Here is a 17437-nt window from a genome sequence, read left to right as displayed (position 1 = left end):
GTCTTCAATCCAATCATAGAAGGGAGCCGCATTTTTATTTTCCAAATATAATAATAATAATAATAATTTATTATTTATACCCCGCCCATCTGGCTGGGCCTCCCCAGCCACTCTGGGCGGCTTCCATAAAAACCAAAAATACAGTAAAATATCACACGTTAAAAACTTCCCTGAACAGGGCTGCCTTAAGATGTCTTCTGAATGTCAGGTAGTTGTTTATCGCTTTGACATCTGCTGGAAGGGCGTTCCACAGGGCGGGCGCCACTACCGAGAAGGCCCTCTGCCTGGTTCCCTGTAGCTTTGCTTCTCGCAATGAGGGAACTGCCAGAAGGCCCTCGGCGCTGGACCTCAGTGTCCAGGCAGAATGATGGGGGTGGAGACGCTCCTTCAGGTATACTGGACCGAGGCCGTTTAGGGCTTTAAAGGTCAGCACCAACACTTTGAATTGTGCTCGGAAACATACTGGGAGCCAATGTAGGTCTTTCAAGACCGGTGTTATATGGTCTCGGCGGCCGCTCCTGAATTCATCAGGATGGGTGTTTTTGCTCTGGTAAGGGCACGGAGAATCCATTCGTATTGTCCTTTTGTAAGGTTCCATGTGCTGGGTATATAATTCAAGAGGATATTTTGCTCTGTAAATGTAAGGTTCCGTACAGTTCTGTTGACGGTTTCAGTTACCCTCTGCCAAAAATGTTTCAATATACGACAATGAAAAAACATACCGTATTTTTCTCTCTATAGGACACACCCGACCATAGGAGGCACCTTGTTTTAGAGGGGGAGAACAAGGAAAAAATTTTCTCCCCCTCTCTGCTCAGCGCCCCGTCAGCGAAGTGGCAGGAGAAAAGGAGCCCCTTCCATTTCTCCTCCGGCTTGGCTGAAGGGGCGCTGCACAGCTCTCCCTCTCTGCTGAAGCCAGGAGAGTCTTGTTCTCCTGGCTTCAGCGAAAGGAAACTGAAGCCTCCGGAGCGAGGAGGGAGCGCTCCCTCTGCGCTTCAGAGGCTTCGCGTTGCTATTGCTGAAGCCAAGGAGCCTGCATTCGCTCCATAAGACGCACACACATTTCCCCTTAATTTTTAGAGGGGAAAAAATGCATCCTATAGAGCGAAAAATACGGTACGTTTTAGAGAAACATTATCCCTATTGCATCTCTAACAGTTAAGCTATGGTGGAACTTGACATTATTTGGGTAACTGCGATCTGACCTCATTTTAAAAACCAACCAACTCTTGTTTCCTCTGCTCCTTTCAGACCTACGGGCTCCACCACCAGAACACAAAACGGGTGGAGATGTTCACCTTCGTATTCCGTGTGCATGATGATAGCCCAGCCCAGGTAGCTGGCCTGAAACCAGGTAAGAGATGACATGCTTTAGCATCTTGAACCTAATGGACTACTTGTGAGTTTTCGCCCTTGTAAAACTCGCTTGCTTTCAAACAGGGTGGGCTGGAGAAACTAAGCAAATACTGATCAAAACCCTTCTCCGTGTGGTGTTTGATCAAAAGTCAATGTGTCTAGGTCAGGGATAGGCAACCTAAGGCCCGGGGGCCGGATGCAGCCCAATCGCCTTCTCAATCCGGCCCGCGGACGGTCCGGGAATCAGCGTGTTTTTACATGAGTCAGGGAAGTTTTTAATATTTAATGCTCTACTGTTTTTAACACTTGATTGGGAGCCGCCCAGAGTGGCTGGGGAAACTCAGCCAGATGGGCGGGGTATAAATATATTATTATTATTATTATTATTATTATTATTATTATTATTAATAATAATATTATTAGTCCTTTTGTTTAAAATGCATCTCTGGGTTATTTGTGGGGCATAGGAATTTGTTCATATATATTTTTTCAAAATATAGTCTGCCCCCCCCCCACATGGTCTGAGGGACGGTGGACCGGGCCCCTGCTGAAAAAGGTTGCTGACCCCTGGTCTAGGTAGCTTCTTGAGAAGGAAATAGAAGGCAAGAAACTTGGCGTCCACTGGAAATCTCAATGCATATTCCATAGCTCCTTTTTGTGGGGCGGGCCATGTTTTTCCCCGTTCCCCCAAATTTCAGAAGTTTTGGCAGTTCTAGATATGCTGCAGAAGTCCTAATGTGGGTTTCCCAAAATTGGGTCTCCAGCTGGTTTTGGACCACAGTTCTCATCACCCCTGAACACTGCTCTTGCTAGCTAGGGATGATGGGAGTTGCTAGTCCAAAAACAGCTGGGAGACCCAAGTTTGGGGAACCCTGGCTGGTGGGTCAAGGGCTGTGTCTGGTTTCAGGTTCTGGAGGCCCCTTGTGATTTGCCTTTTCTCCCCACGCTCTGCATTTCTGTCGAAGGCACGCCGATTCGCTTCTTGCAGGGGCAGGTTCAAAGCCGTCGGCAGCCCCATAAGACAGCAGGCTGAAGAGGGAGGCACAGCCAAGGGCAACACATGTGACTTTCCCCTCTATAATGAGCCCAGCTGCTCTGCTCCCCAGAGAGCTGATGTTGTGTTCGCAGGGTCACGTTGGCAGCAGGTGGAGTGGCAAGCTCAGGTACTTCGCAGGGCTGAGCTGTGCTAACATTGCTCCCTCTCCTTCCTTCCGGTTACTCCAAGGGTGTCTTTTACCCTTCTCTCTGCACTGCAGATGATTTTCAAAGGGCACATACATAGATCCAGGGTTCTGTGTGTGTACGACCTTCCACAAAAGTGCTGCTGAATGCAATAGATAAAGGTAAAGGGCCATTAGGTCCAGTCGTGACCGACTTTGGGGTTGTGGCGCTCATCTCGCTTTATTGGCCGAGGGAGCCGGCATACAGCTTCCAGGTCATGTGGCCCGCATGACTAAGCCACTTCTGGCGAACCAAAGCAGCGCATGGAAACGCCGTTTACATTCCCGCTGGAGTGGTACCTATTTATCTACTTGCACTTTGACGTGCTTTCAAACTGCTAGGTTGGCAGGAGCAGGGACCAAGCAACGGAAGCAGCTACCAAATCAAGAATCTGTCCTCCAATTATTATTATTATTTTATTTTAAGAAGGTGGCATTTCTGTAGCCCTGAAGATGGCAGCATGATGCGTGAAAGTACCGTATTTTTACGTGTTAAAAAGGGTTTTTTTTAATTCAACTATCATATTAAAATTTGGGGCTCGTCTTATACACGGATAGTGCGTCTGGGGGACGTGTTATATGTTCCTTCCGGGACCCGAAGACCCTCCCCAGCGATTGGGTGTGTTATTGGTGGCTGCAGCAAGGGCTGGGCTTGATTGGCTGTTAGTGCAGCACCTGGGCAGGCGAAGTGACAGTGGATTGGTGGCGTTTGCGACGACACATGCGAGTGGCAGCGTAGGTCAGGCGGGTGAGCGATTTTCCGCAATCCCCCCTAAAAAAAAAATCTCAGCAACTCTGGGCATTTCCCAGTTTCTAAATTTTTACTCCCCCCAAATAGGGGGTGTCTTATACACAGAAAAATACGGTATGTGGGCAGTGCCTGGTGAAATCTGAAATTGCAGCATCTCCCCCATTGTCTTGGTTTAGGCGTCTCTCCTCTTTTACAGGGCTCCTTGGCCCATGACTTAGTAGAACAAAACAAATTAAGCAAGAGAAGCAATGGTGCCCATTTGCATAACTTAAACAGGTCACAAGCTTCTGTTTACATCACCGAGTTTCCTGTCTTGGTGCAGAAGCACAGCAGTAACCAATGGGGTGCTCGCTAGATGCTATCGGACCACAGCTCCCATCATCTTTGATTGTTGGCCATGCAGGCTATAGCTGATGGGATTTGTAATCACAGAGTTCCAAGGGACGCCCGTGGGTCGTCCATTCCCCTGCTATGCAGGATTCTCAACATGTGGTCCCCCATCCAGTTTGTAACCAGACCAGACCCTGCTTAGCTTTGCAAAAAGCCCTAGCAGTTAGCACGTACAGCCCAGCCCAGATCTTCTAATGCCAAAGGGAGCCAGGGGTCTCTTGTCCCTCCCTTTGCAGGCTTTGGAAATGACAGCGGCCTCTCTGGCTTTTTGTTAATGTAGGGGATACGATCACAGGCGTGAACGGGCTCAATGTGGAGGGGATCCGACACCGTGAGATTGTGGAGATCATCAAAGCGTCTGGGAACGTGCTCAGGTGAGTGTGTGGGAGATTATTTGGGGGGAAGGGCCAGCCTACCCAGAAGGCATTGCTTGTCCACAGGGGTGGCGAAACTGTCTCTAACCAGCCACCACTAATCAGATTCTTGTCCTGTCCAGGTTAGAGACCTTGTACGGCACTTCCATCCGCAGGGCAGAGCTGGAAGCCCGTTTGCAGTACCTCAAGGTGAGTGATGTTTCCATGAAGAACACACAACAAAACGAACAAAGCAGCACAACCGAGCTTGTTTTTATTGAAATAAGTCCATCAATGCAAACACCTGGCTTGTACAACACAATACAAAACAAAATACAGTGGTACCTCGGGTTACATACGCTTCAGAAACCCAGAAATCGTTCCTCGGGTTAAGAACTTTGCTTCAGGATGAGAATAGAAATCGTGCTCCGGCGGCGCAGCAGCACACAGGAGGCCCCATTAGCTAAAGTGGTGCTTCAGGTTAAGAACAGTTTCAGGTTAAGAACGGACCTCCGGAAGGATTTTTTTTTTTTTTTTATAAATGTTTATTAAGATTTTTTAAATACAAATGCAAAAATAATCAACAATATAGCATATATCATAACATATTTTCAAAACCTCTTTGGACTCCCTCACATCACCCCCTCCCACTTACATCGTCTTAAATTTTAACCAGCAAATTGTCATCTTGTTTATATTCTTAGGTCCCATTCTTTTAAATATAGTCTAATAGTTCTCCAAATGGTTTATATTTTCCTCAATCTACTTATCGTCCTAATTCCATCTAGTTTAGTGGTGGTCAATTATTTATGATCTAGCATCCTTCTTAACATTCAACCAAATTACAATATTTTTGTAAATAAGTCCTAAATTTCTTCCAGTCTTCTTCAGCCCTCTCCTCTCCCAGGTCTCGGATTCTGCCGGTCATCTCAGCCAGTTCCATATAGTCTATCAGAGACCTCCGGAAGGAATTAAGTACCGTATTTTTCGCACCATAGGACGCACCGGACAATAGGACACACCTTGTTTTAGAGGGGGGAGAACAAGAAAAGAAAATTCTCCCCCTCTCTGCCCAGCGCCCCTTCAGCGAAGCGGCAGGAGGCGCTGCGCAGAGAGGGGGAGAATTTCCCCCCTCTTGTTTTCCCACTCTAAAACAAGGTGCCGTTCAGGCGGCTACCTTGGAAGCCTGGGGAGCGAGAGGGGTCAGTGTGCACCGACCCCTCTCCCTCTCCAGGCTTCAGGTTCCTTTCAACCTGCTCTTTGGGGCTGGTGGGGGGAAGCCCACCACCAGCCCCAAAGAGCAGGTCAGGGAGCAGCGGAAAGGCGCAGCAGAGAGGCTGCTGCCATAGTCGCGCGTCACCTCTCCAGCCGGGAGAGGGTTGCGGGGGGCTTCTTTAGCCCCGCGCGCGCTCTCCCGGCTGGAGAGGTGACGCGCGGCTATGGAGGCTCCTGTCATAGCCGCGCGTCACCTCTCCAGCCAGGAGAGGGTCGCGGGGCTATGGCGTCTTCGCTCCATAGGACGCACACACATTTCCCCTTCATTTTTGAAGGGGAAAAAGTGCGTCCTATAGAGCGAAAAATACGGTACTTAACCCGAGGTACCACTGTAGTGAAAATACAGGGAGTGCATGCAGCTGAATGGCTGGACTAGGATAAAGTTTGCAACTTTTTAGAAAAATGTAATACAGTGGTACCTCAGGATGCGAACGGGATCCGTTCCGGAGCCCCGTTCGTATCCTGAACAGAACGTAAGACACAAGCGCATGTGCGAGCGGCGAAACTCGGAAGTAACGTGCTCCGTTACTTCCAGGACGCCGCGGAGCACAACCTGAAAATACTTATGCTGAAGCGTATTTATCCCAGGTATGACTGTACTCATCTTAGTCTCTTTTAAGGCTACAGGAAACAAAACTGTTCCCTTGTTGGCTTACATTCTGGTTTCCTAGTAAAGGGCTGGCTGCTGTCACCTGGCAAGGTGGGCTACATCTTTCCTCCTATCGTTCACCCCAGGAGGAAAGACAGAGCCCACCCTCTGGGTAAAGGCAACCAAGGGTGGGCTGCGCCTTTCCTCCAGGATGAACGACCACCCCACGAGGAAAGAGGCAGTGTGCCCGCTCGGGCAAGGGCAGTCAAATGCATGGAGTGTGACCCAGGCTCTGTGTGTTTGGCTACCGCTGTCCCCAGCAGAACACGTCTAAGAGAGCCCCCCCCCCCGTCTCGCCCAAGCCAGAGACGAGGTGGGGTCTCCGTTAGACTTCCTCAGCTGGAAGGCACAAAGCCAGCAGCCGCCACCCGGCTCACGGGCAAGCAGGAGCCGGTTAACGACGCCCCCATCCCGCCGCTGGTGGGACGGGGGCTCTGTAAAACAGCTCAGCTGAGGCAAGGGCAGCCTATGCAGTTGAGGGAGGAACAAGCTGTATTGTGCTTTGTTTCTCCCTCCACACTGATGTGAGGGGGCAGACTGCGATGGCAGTTTCACTCAGAATAGCGCTGGCAAAACCGCTGCAGCTCCTGTGTCCCTCTAGCTCAGGGAGTCAGCAAACTTTTTCAGCAGGGGGCCGGTCCCTCAGACCTTGTGGGGGGCCAGACTATTTGGAAGGGGGGAAATGAACGAATTCCTATGCCCCACAAATAACCCAGAGAGGCATTTTAAATAAAAGCACACGTTCTACTCACGTAAAAACACGCTGATTCCCGGCCCGTCCGCAGGCCAGATTTAGAAGGCATTTTGGGCCGGATCCAGCCCCCGGGCCTTAGTTTGCCTACCCATGTGAGTCTAGCTTATTTCTCCCTCAGCATGCTGGAGGGAACTGGCAACGCTGGTGGTTTTACTAGCGATATATTGCCTAGAGAAACCACCATCGTGGTCTGTCCCTCATTACCGGTCCCGGGCGATATATCACCCAGGCCTAACATAGCAAGGAGCTGTAGTTTGGTACTGAGAGGCACCCTGATGGCTTTTCCTTTTAACAGCAGCCAGCTGGACCTCTTACATACAGTGCAGGGCCAGCGTGGTACCTGGCTGTGAATTAGAATTTTCCAGAATCTTTTGTTCTGTCTTTCTTCTCAAAAAAGGGTTGCTGGGCCTTTGTGGCTAGATAGATGGAACCGGCCATGCCTTCCTCATCCTCAAAGTGGGGGTGAAGCTCTAAAGCCTATGTATACCTGCAAATTAAATGAGCAAGAATCAGACCCAAAGAACCACTTTTAGACAAGATTAATCAAGCAGATTTTGAAACACAAATGAATGCTGGCCTCTCTCTCCATTGCAGCAAACGCTCTATGAAAAATGGGGGGAGTATCGGTCGCTGATGGTGCAGGAGCAGCGCTTGGTCCGTGGTGAGTGACAGAGATACATTTACAGGTCTCCTGGGCCAGTCGTCCCTGTTCTGGTACCTTCCAGATGTTGTGCTACAACTCCCATCACCCTGGAGCTATGGTGATGCTGGCTGCGGCGAGTCCCAACAGAACCTGAAAGGCGCCAGGTCAAGGCTGATCTAAACCAGAGTTTCCCAATCTTGGATCTCCCGCTGTTTTTGGACTACAACTCCCATCATCCCTAGCTAGCAGGGCCAGTGGTCAGGGATGATGGGAACAGTAGTCCAAAAGCAGCTGGAGACCCAAGATTGAGCAACCCTGAGCTAAACCATTTCACAACTGCAAGGACGAGAAATGGCTGTTATGAGTGCACAAAAAAAGTCTTTTGACCTATAACCTTGGAAGTTCTCTTTGACAGACCCCAAATGCCACCTCCAAGTGCAGTAATAATAATAATAATAATAATAATAATAATAATAATAATAATAATAATAATAATAATAATTTATTATTTGTACCCTGCCCATCTGGCTGGGTTTCCCCAGCCACTCTGGTTTATCGCCAACCATGATGTTCGGCTGGTGATACATCGCCCACCCCTAAGGACTGGTGAAGACCTGCTCTCTCTTGTACTCGCCCCATAGTGGGTAACTATGTACCTCTCTTTCAAATCAGAACCAGTGAAGGCGGTGAAGGTCCTGTGTGAGTGCCTGGAGGCGGTTAGAGGATGGATGGCGGCTAATGAATTGAGGTTGAATCCTGACAAGACAGAAGTACTGTTTTTGGGGGACGGGGCGGGTGGGTGTGGGGGATTCCCTGGTCCTGAATGGGGTAACTGTGCCCCTGAAGGACCAGGTGCGCAGCCTGGGAGTCACTTTGGACTCACAGCTGTCCTTGGAGGCGCAGGTCAATTCTGTATCCAGGGCAGCTGTCTACCAGCTCCATCTGGTACGCAGGCTGAGACCCTACCTGCCCGCAGACTGTCTCGCCGGAGTGGTGCATGCTCTAGTTATATCTCTCGCTTGGACTACTGCAATGCACTCTATGTGGGGCTACCTTTGAAGGTGACCTGGAAACCACAACTAATCCAGAATGCGGCAGCTAGACTGGTGACTGGGGGCGGCCGCTGAGACCACATAACACCGGTCCTGAAAGACCTACATTGGCTCCCAGTACGTTTCCGAGCACAATTCAAAGTGTTGGTGCTGACATTTAAAGCCCCAAACGGCCTCAGTCCAGTATACCTGAAGGAGCGTCTCCACCCCCATCATTCTGCCCGGACACTGAGGTCCAGCGCCGAGGGCCTTCTGGGGGTTCCCTCACTGCGAGAAGCCAAGTTACAAGGAACCAGGCAGAGGGCCTTCTCGGTAGTGGCACCCACCCTGTGGAATGCCCTCCTGTCAGATGTCAAGGAAATAAACAACTATCTGACTTTTAGAAGACATCTGAAGGCAGCCCTGTTTAGGGAAGCTTTTAATGTTTGAAGGATTATTGTATTTTAATATTCTGTTGGAAGCCGCCCAAAGTGGCTGGGGAAACCCAGCCAGATGGACCGGGTATAAATAATAAATTATTATTATTATTAACTGGAACCCTTCTTCCCTGCTAGGGATCGTGGTTAAAGACCCCAGCATCTATGACACCCTGGAATCTGTGCGTTCCTGCCTGTACGGAACAAGGCTGGCCGGAGGCCCTGCTGCCCCTTTTGGGGTGCTGTTGCCAGGATCGGGGAGCACCTACAGCAGCGTGGGCTGTGTCAGCACCGCCACGGACGAGAGCGAGGATTCTGTGTACCAGACCTGCTTCTTTGACTCTGCCGACTCCCTGGACATTGTCCCCGCAGCCGCCCAGCCCTTGCGCCCGCGTCCAACGCTCACCCGCAGCGCCAGCGTCAAATGCACAAGCAGCAGCCACAGCAGCAGCAGCAGCAATGGAGTTGCGCGGTTCTGGGACAGATCATGCGACCAAAAGAACTCCGCAGCCGCCCCAAGGCCCAGGAAGAGCAAACCGGGGAGCTTCCGCAAGAGACTGCTCAAATTCATCCCTGGGCTGAACCGTTCCCTGGAGGAAGAAGAAAGCCAGTTGTAAAAGGAGACAGTAGCGCACAAGGGCATTTTTTTGGGGGGGGTGGGGTAGGGAGGGGTGGCCGGCAGTCTCAGCTTTTATAAAGTTGGCTAATTTATTTATTTATTTATTCGACCAGCAAAGTGGATTCAAGCAGCCCACCGGGTTGGTTCTCGGTGGATTCGAGGCTTCCGATAAGATCCCGAGCGCCAGCAGGTGTTAGGCTGTGCTTCTCGGGATCCAGATCGCCGGACAGATCTGGTCACGAAGCTCGAGGAGAGAAGCAATGGGGGGGGGGGGATTAGCTCGGAAGGAAACGCGACAAATTGTCAAGCCAAAGAAGCATGAGTGATCTGGTATTCTTTGTTCCGTGGGAGGATTGTGGGATTTTTTTTTAAGAGTTAGATTCTTCCACGGAGCAGGGTCAACCGAATCTGTGAATGCTACTCAGTTTGTTCCTTGCTATATTGAAAGGGTTAGGTCAGGTTTCCCGAACTTGGGTCTCTAGTTCTTTTGGGGACTACAAATCCCATCGTCCTGCTTGCTACGGATAATGGGAACTGGAGTACAAGAACAGCAGGAGGCACAAATTTGAGAAAACCCATGATTCCTGGAAGGGGGGGGGAGAACTGGGAAATGGAGTGCTCCTTCCAGCTCCCAACCAGCCAAGGATTAAAGGTGTGGGGGGAGACGACACAACAACTTATTGAGAGTTCAGGGTGGCCTGCAGACTGTGGGCTTTGATTTAGGACCTGGCTGATGTATTAGCAGAAACAGCATGTTGACCCTAGGGCATGAAGTAGCATTTGAGGTATATATAAAAGGTAGAGTTAGAGGAGAGCCCAGACCTGGGGGGGAAATGGCTTTTGGTGGGGAGGGGCTTAAACAAAAAAACCTGCAGTATGTGGTATTTGGTGGCAGACCTTGAACAAGGGAAGAACTTGGGCCCAGGGTCTTTCAGCATTAAGTCTCCACATCCCTGTGATATCTGTCAGTGTTGGAGAACTACCAAATTAAATTAGGTAGGCCCCCAACCATCTGTGGCAGCAAATATCTTGTCACGTACTGCAGTGGCTTTTCTAATATCGAAAATCTGGCAGCAGCGTATGGGAATCCCTCTTCCCACCCCACCCCGGGGTTCTGTGCAATTGTGGTTTTTCTTTTGAGCTGCTGATCTCTCTCTTTAATCTCAGAGGAGGCCTCTTCCACCGGCCACATCCTGCCTGTCTCGTCACCTCCAGAGGCCAGATTCCTCCTCCAGTACTTAAAAAAAAAGAAAAGTTGATGCTTTTATACTTTTTGTCTCGATATTTTCTACAGTGGCTGTTTAAAGGAGGCAAAGGGCTACTACGTTCGTTGTTTTGTGTTCTCCCTGTCAGCCACATTAAAGGCTTTCTCTAGCTACCAGGAAATAAGAGCGAAACGTCCGCTGAGGAACCCCAGTTTGGAGTTTGTTTCGGTTTTAGGCTCCATCTCCTCAGAGCCTTTAAGAGGATTCCTGTCGCTTGGCCTTCTGAACTACAACTTGCTGAGAAATGGAAGCCAGGCTGAGTGAATGTCTTAACAGGGTGGCATTATTCCCGTAAAAGCTTTACTTCTCATTCAAAGCAATGTTCTGGTTATAAAAGCAATCAAAAAGGGAACTTTCTTCTTTTTTTGAAACTCTAGCTCAACCTTATCTGAGGAAGTAGCTGCAGGAAGGGGGGAGGCGGGTGACACGGCGTCAAGAACAGGCAAAGTTGCATATTTGTATCTCAAAAAGAGATGCCAAACCTTTAAGCTAGGACAGGCGATTGCTGTTACTGGGTACACCCAATACATGCCAAAAAAAAGTGACCCAAGTAAAGGGGAGTGGGCTCTTTTTTACAAACATGCACCCATGGTTTCAGGTGTTTGCTTGTTCTCTTTTGATAAAACATAGTAAAGACTTTTTGCAATCAAGTTGTGGTGGCGAGTCTCATTTTGCACCAAGTTCTCCATGGTCTGTTTGAACTAGCTTCCCTGAGAAACTTACCGTATTTTTCGCTCCATAAGATGCCCTTTTTTCCTCCAAAAAAGTAAGGGGAAATGTGAGTGCGCCTTATGGAGCGAGTGGCACTTCACAGAGAGGCAGAGCTGCACAGCCCCCCTTCACCCACTTCACTGAAGGGGCGCTGTGCAGCTCTCCCTCTCTGCACACGCCGCTCCTGCGAAGGAGAGGCGCTGCGCAGAGAGGGAGAACTGTGCAGCGCCCCTTCAGCGATGCGCCCAGGAGAGGCTGCGCACGGTTATCCCAGAAGCCAGATCCCTCTTGCTGTTCTGGCTTCTGGGATTCAGAATAATTTTTTCTTGTTTTCCTCCTCCCAAATCTAGCTGCGCCTTATGGTCTGGTGTGCCTTATGGAGCGAAAAATACAGTATGTTTTCCAGGCAGATCTTCAAATTTCATGGATGGCCAAAGCAGCAAACAGTTGCTGCTCCCCAAACCTGAGCAGTACTTGTCAAACTTTTGACAACAGCCAAGCGCAGTTGGGCGTCAAGGGGTGGGAGAAGCAGATGGGTCTTTTCTCCTGCTGTCCGAGCTTCTGAGCCATCCCAGCTGGGTGCTAGAGGCCCACCCAAGCCAGTAATTCAGCATTTCCTCAGTACTGCTGAGTCCAAGCTTTTGCTTCCCCTGCGGGGTTTGGTTTGTTCCGTTTTCTGAGGCAGGGCGTGCCCCAGCTGACTTGTTCCGTTCCTGTCCCTTGCGGCCACCCTTAATTGCATAGGGAACTGTCCTGCCTGGCCCAAAATAAACCCAGATCAGAGGCAACTCTTGTTTAACTTTGGAAAGAGCAGGTGCTATGTGGCCTCTCTATGGAAGCATTAATCACCCTTCCCCTTCGGCTAGCTTCTATAGAGTTACAAGGCTGCAGCCGGTTTCTTGATCGGCTTTTAATAATAATAATTTTTATTTATACCCCGCCCTCCCCAGCCAAGGCGGCTATAAAGCAATAATAAAAACAAGTTGAATGAATACAACTTAAAAAGAAGATTAAAATACAATATTGAAACAGTAAAATATTAAAATGTTAAAATGCAGCCTCATCACAGGAGGAGAAAGCTAAAAGAAAGAGGGAGGGAATCAAATTGGCTCCAAGCCAAAGGCCAGGCGGAACAACTGTCTTACAGGCCCTGTGGAAAGAAATCAGATCCCGCAGGGCCCTGGTCTCATGAGACAGAGCATTCCGCCAGTGTTGAAAAGGCCCTGGGCTCTGGTTGAAGCTAATCTAACTTCCTTAGGGCCCAGGACCACTAGGGTGTTGCTATTTATGGACCTTGAGGGTCTCGGTGGAGCATAGGTACAAGGGTCCTAGGCTGTGAAGGGCTTTAAAGGTCAAAACCAGCACCTTAAATCTGACCCTGTACTCCACTGGGAGCCAGTGCAACTGGTAAAGCACTGGGTGAATATGCTCCCATGGCAGAGACCCCGTGAGGAGCCTTGCTGCAGCATTCTGCACCCGTTGGAGTTTCTGGGACAGCTTCAAGGGCAGCCCCGCGTAGAGAGAATTACAGTAGTCAAGCCTGGAGGTGACCTTTTGAAATGCTCGTCAGGTCGCGCAACACATAGGAAGGTAATGGTCTCCAAAGTATGTCCTAAGCAGTTTTAGAGCTTTAGACAATTACTCTGAAGTGTGCTCAACTTGAAAAAGATTGCCTTATCCCTGGAAGCTGTGGGGAAGAGAGAAAAAGGGTCTTTCTATGTGAGTGTCTGGAGGCGGTAAGAGGATGCATGCAGGTTAATGGATTTGGGTTAAATCCTGACAAGACAGAAGTACTGTTGGGGGGGTACTCCCTGGTCCTGAATGGGGTAACTGTGCCCCTGTGTCATTTTGGACTCACAGCTGTCCATGGAGGCGTAGGTCAAATCTGTGTCCAGGGCGGCTGTCTACCAGCTCCATCTGGTACGCAGGCTGAGACCCTACCTGCCCGCGGACTGTCTCGCCAGAGTGGTGCATGCTCTGGTTATCTCCCGCTTGGACTACTGCAACACGCTCTACGTGGGGCTACCTTTGAAGGTGACCCGGAAACTGCAATTAATCCAGAATGAGGCAGCTAGACTGGTGACTGGGAGCGGCTGCCAAGACCATATAACACCTACATTGAATTGTGCTTGGAAACGTACTGGGAGCCAAAGTGTTGGTGCTGACCTTTAAAGCCCTAAACGGCCTCAGCCCAGTATACCTGAAGGAGCGTCTCCACCCCCATCATTCTGCCCGGACACTGAGGTCCAGCGCCGAGGGTCTTCTGGCGGTTCCCTCACTGCGGGAACTAAGGTTACAGGGAACCAGACAGAGGGCCTTCTCGGTAGTGGTGCCCGCCCTGTGGAACACCCTCCCGTCAGATATCAAGGAAATAAACAACTATCTGACTTTTAGAAGACATGTGAAGGCAGCCCTGTATTGGGAAGTTTGTTTAATGTTTTATTATGTTTTTATATATCTTGGGAGCCACCCAGAGTGGCTGGGGCAAGTCAGTCAAATGGGCAGGGTACCATTATTATTATTATATTATTATTATTATTATTTATTATTTGCAGGCTCTTCCACAATTTTGGGGCTATCAATTAAAAGGCCAAGCTCCAAGCCCACGACTAGGGAACTTGTGCCTAGATGCTGTTGGATCACAACTCCCAGCAGCCTAGTCAGTGTCTGGGATGATGGGAATTGCAGTTCAGTGACATCAGGAGGACCAAAGGCTTTCCACCTCTGGTGCAAGCCTGGGTAGATCAGTATGAGCCTTCACCAACATGGTTCCTGCCAGATGTTTTCAGCCACAACCTCCATCAGCTCCAGACAGTGGAGCTGATGGGAGTTACAGTCCCAGGTACCTGCAGGGCACTGGCCGGTGAAGTCTGCTGGAGCCACAATTTCTTGGCCTACCCAGACCTGAAATTAACTGAGGCTGGAACCATTCACATGATACATTTAAAGCAGTGTTTCCCAACCTTGTGCCTCCAGCTGTTTTTGAACTACAACTCCCATCATCCCTGACTAGCAAGACCAGTGGCAAGGGATGATGGGAATTGTAGTCCAAAAACAGCTGGAGGCACAAGGGTTGGGAAACACTGAAGCACTATGATGCCACTTATGGCTTCCCCCAAATAATTCTGGGAATTGTAGTTTAAGGGTGCTGAGAATTGTTAGGAGGCTCCTATTGCCCTCACAGAGCTACCATTTCAAGAGTTCCCGGTGAAGAGGAATTGGTGATTAAACCACTATGAGAATTGTAGCTCTGAGGCGAATATGGGTCTCCCAGAACTCACAGCACCCTTAAACTATAGCTCCCAGGATTCTTTGGGGGAAAGCTAGGACGAAAGTGGTGCAGTGCTTTAAATGTGTGGTGAGAAAGAGGCCACCGTTAAACAGGATTGGGTCCGATCACTGCCTAGGCACTTGGCCAAATGTACACTCAAGTTCCATAACAAATATGGGATGTCAGTGTAGTCAATTAAATACCCTGCCTAAGGGTTATAAGAAAGGTACAACCCAGCTTGAGCCACATAGGATACAAATGTGATAAAATTGCTCTAGACGAAAAGAGAAGAGTCTCTGATTATAAGATTGCTTCTCCAATACTTCCAGAGCACCAATGGCAAAATGATTATTTGAGTGTGTTTATATAACCTCAGAAGTGCTTATTGCCAGTTTTTTTGGCCCTGTCCACCCATCCGCTCAAGACAGCATGCAGAAAAGGGCAAAAACCACATAAAACACAACTTTAGGAGATCGTGACAAAAAATGCAGAGAGTCAAAGGAGGAAAGGAAACTCCACATCAGCTACACTAATTCTGCTAAATGACAGCAATAAATCTTTATTTAGAAATGCTTAGAGTTCATTTTAGGGTGAATTTGCCTTAGCCAAAGAATTTCATGCAGATTGTACTAAGTTCCACAGTGGCTCTTTTAAACAAATTAACAATGCAACTCCTATGTGTGCCTATGGGAAAGTATTCCCAACTGTGTTCAACGAGGCTACTTTCTAGTTTAGGGCAATTAGGATTACAGACCCCAACGATAGCACAGAAATAGTGTCCCCTAGCAGACAGACCAAAACGATCTCTCCCGAGAGGGGCATTCCCAGAGGTAGAGAGGGGACTGGTGCTATCTAGCCTTGGGCTAGAACGGCACTGTATCTTGGCAAATGCGATTCCAAGCTTTCGGCGCTGTGGATTAAACCACAGAGGCTAGGACTTGCCGATCAGAAGGTAGGCGGTTCAAATCCCTGCGATGGTGTGAGCTCCCATTGCTCGGTCCCTGCTCCTACCAACCTAGCAGTTCGAAAGCACGTCAAAGTGCAAGTAGATAAATAGGTACCGCTCCGGCGGGAAGGTAAACGGCGTTTCCGTGCGCTGCTCTGGTTCGCCAGAAGCGGCTTAGTCATGCTGGCCACATGACCGGAAGCTGTACGCCGGCTCCCTCGGCCAATAAAGCGAGATGAGCGCCGCAACCCCAGAGTCAGCCACGACTGGACCTAATGGTCAGGGGTCCCTTTACCTTTACCTATTTCCATTGGGAAAACATTGGAGGGTATGGAGTTGTCCAGCCCCCGAGCCATCTGAAGATAGCCCTGCATAGCGAAGTTTTTAAAAAGTTTTATTATATTTTTATGTGTGTTGGAAGCCACCCAGAGTGGCTAGGACAACCCAGTCAGAGGGGCGGGTTTAAACAGCAAAATTATTATCATCATCATCGCTGATTAGGACGTCCCTATTTTCATCGGAGAAAAGTTGGAGGGTATGATATTGTTGGCCTCTTAATATCCTGATTTGCCCGCATCAAAGCTGCAAATAGGCAGATACAGTGGATGCTCGGGTTGCGAACGTGATCCGTGCGGGAGGCACATTCGCAACCCACAGCGCCGCGTCTGCGCACGCGTGGGTTGCAATTCGGCACTTCTGCGCATGTGCAAAGCACAATTTAGCGCTTCTGCGCATATGCAACTGCTGATACCCGGAAGTAACCCGTTCTGGTATTTCCGGGTTTCGGTGAGTCCATAACCCGAGAAAATGCAACCTGAAGCATCTGGAACCCAAGATGTGGATCTTTTCTTTCCTCCCATTGCCCCCCTCCCCCCAATACAGTGGTACCTCGGGTTAAGTACTTAATTCGTTCCGGAGGTCCATACTTAACTTGAAACTGTTCTTAACCTGAAGCACCACTTTAGCTAATGGAGCCTCCTGCTGCTGCTGCCACGCCGCCAGAGCACGATTTCTGTTCTCATCCTGAAGCAAAGTTCTTAACCTGAGGTAATATTTCTGGGTTAGCGGAGTCTGTAAACTGAAGCGTATGTACCCTGAAGCGTATGTAACCCGAGGTACCACTGTATTCATCCTCCTTCTGCCAAGGGCACCCAGCGAACTAACTAATTGGCTGTGTTTCGGAGGGGTGTGGGGGCTGCTAAGGCGTATGCTTGATCCTGGGCCTGGCTTACTTGAATGAAAGCACACAGACACACTCACCATCTGTCACCTGGCAGGTTGAGACCAACTGTTCCACTTGTTCAGAGAAAAACACACACATTTAGCTGGGTGGGTGGGGAGCTCTCGGCAAAAACCCTTGCCACTAACAATCACCATACATCTGGGAATAAGCACCCAGAATCCCAGGTTTTTATGCCCCCTACTGCAAATCCCTTTCAATGCACGGGGGAGAATCTGAAACTAACCCCTTCTATCTCAATTACAGTGGTACCTTGGTTCTCAAACTTAATCCATTCCGGAAGTCCATTCCAAAACCAAAGCGTTGCAAAAGCAAGGTGTGCTTTCCCATAGAAAGTAATGCAAAATGGATTCATCCATTCCAGACTTATAATAACAACCCCTAAAACAGCAATGTAATATGATTTTTGCTATCTAACGAGACCACTGAGCCATAAAATGAAAGCGGTAAACAATGTACTGCAGTCACACAATCAATCAGTAGCTGAACTGGGTTCCACACAGTCACAAAAACAAAACAGAAAGAG

At 49.3% G+C, this 17437-nt stretch overlaps 3 protein-coding genes across 4 annotated transcripts in view; 2 read left to right on the top strand and 1 right to left on the bottom strand.

Annotated features, from left to right (window-relative positions):
- TAMALIN (trafficking regulator and scaffold protein tamalin) overlaps positions 1-11393 on the top strand; it is a 40367-nt gene extending 28974 nt beyond the window's left edge. The window contains exons 4-8 of the mRNA XM_079966406.1: positions 1252-1354; positions 3998-4091; positions 4214-4280; positions 7343-7409; positions 8998-11393. Coding sequence (XP_079822532.1) covers positions 1252-1354; positions 3998-4091; positions 4214-4280; positions 7343-7409; positions 8998-9476 — 810 coding nt within the window. The 3' untranslated portion in view covers positions 9477-11393. The remainder of the gene's footprint in view (positions 1-1251; positions 1355-3997; positions 4092-4213; positions 4281-7342; positions 7410-8997) is intronic.
- Positions 1-17437, top strand: part of ACVRL1 (activin A receptor like type 1) — a 261538-nt gene that overhangs the window by 158627 nt on the left and 85474 nt on the right. The gene's annotated exons all lie outside the window — the stretch shown is intronic.
- The window catches only part of LOC307210501 (uncharacterized protein), an 80779-nt gene that overhangs the window by 17167 nt on the left and 46175 nt on the right, over positions 1-17437 (bottom strand). Inside the window, exon 4 of one of the 2 annotated variants that reach the window (XM_079966443.1) lies at positions 5938-7235. The exons of the other annotated variant lie outside the window; for it this stretch is intronic. Within the exon in view, the coding sequence (XP_079822569.1) occupies positions 7226-7235 (10 nt within the window). The 3' untranslated portion in view covers positions 5938-7225. Of the gene's footprint in view, positions 1-5937; positions 7236-17437 lie in introns of those variants that run through there. 2 annotated transcript variants of the gene reach the window in all.

The sequence above is a fragment of the Podarcis cretensis genome (assembly GCF_951804945.1).
Source record: "Podarcis cretensis genome assembly, chromosome: 2".
In the NCBI taxonomy this organism is placed as follows: Eukaryota; Metazoa; Chordata; class Lepidosauria; order Squamata; family Lacertidae; genus Podarcis; species Podarcis cretensis.
The sequence above is the reverse complement of the archived record's forward strand: the minus strand, read 5'-3'. Positions and strand labels throughout refer to the sequence as shown.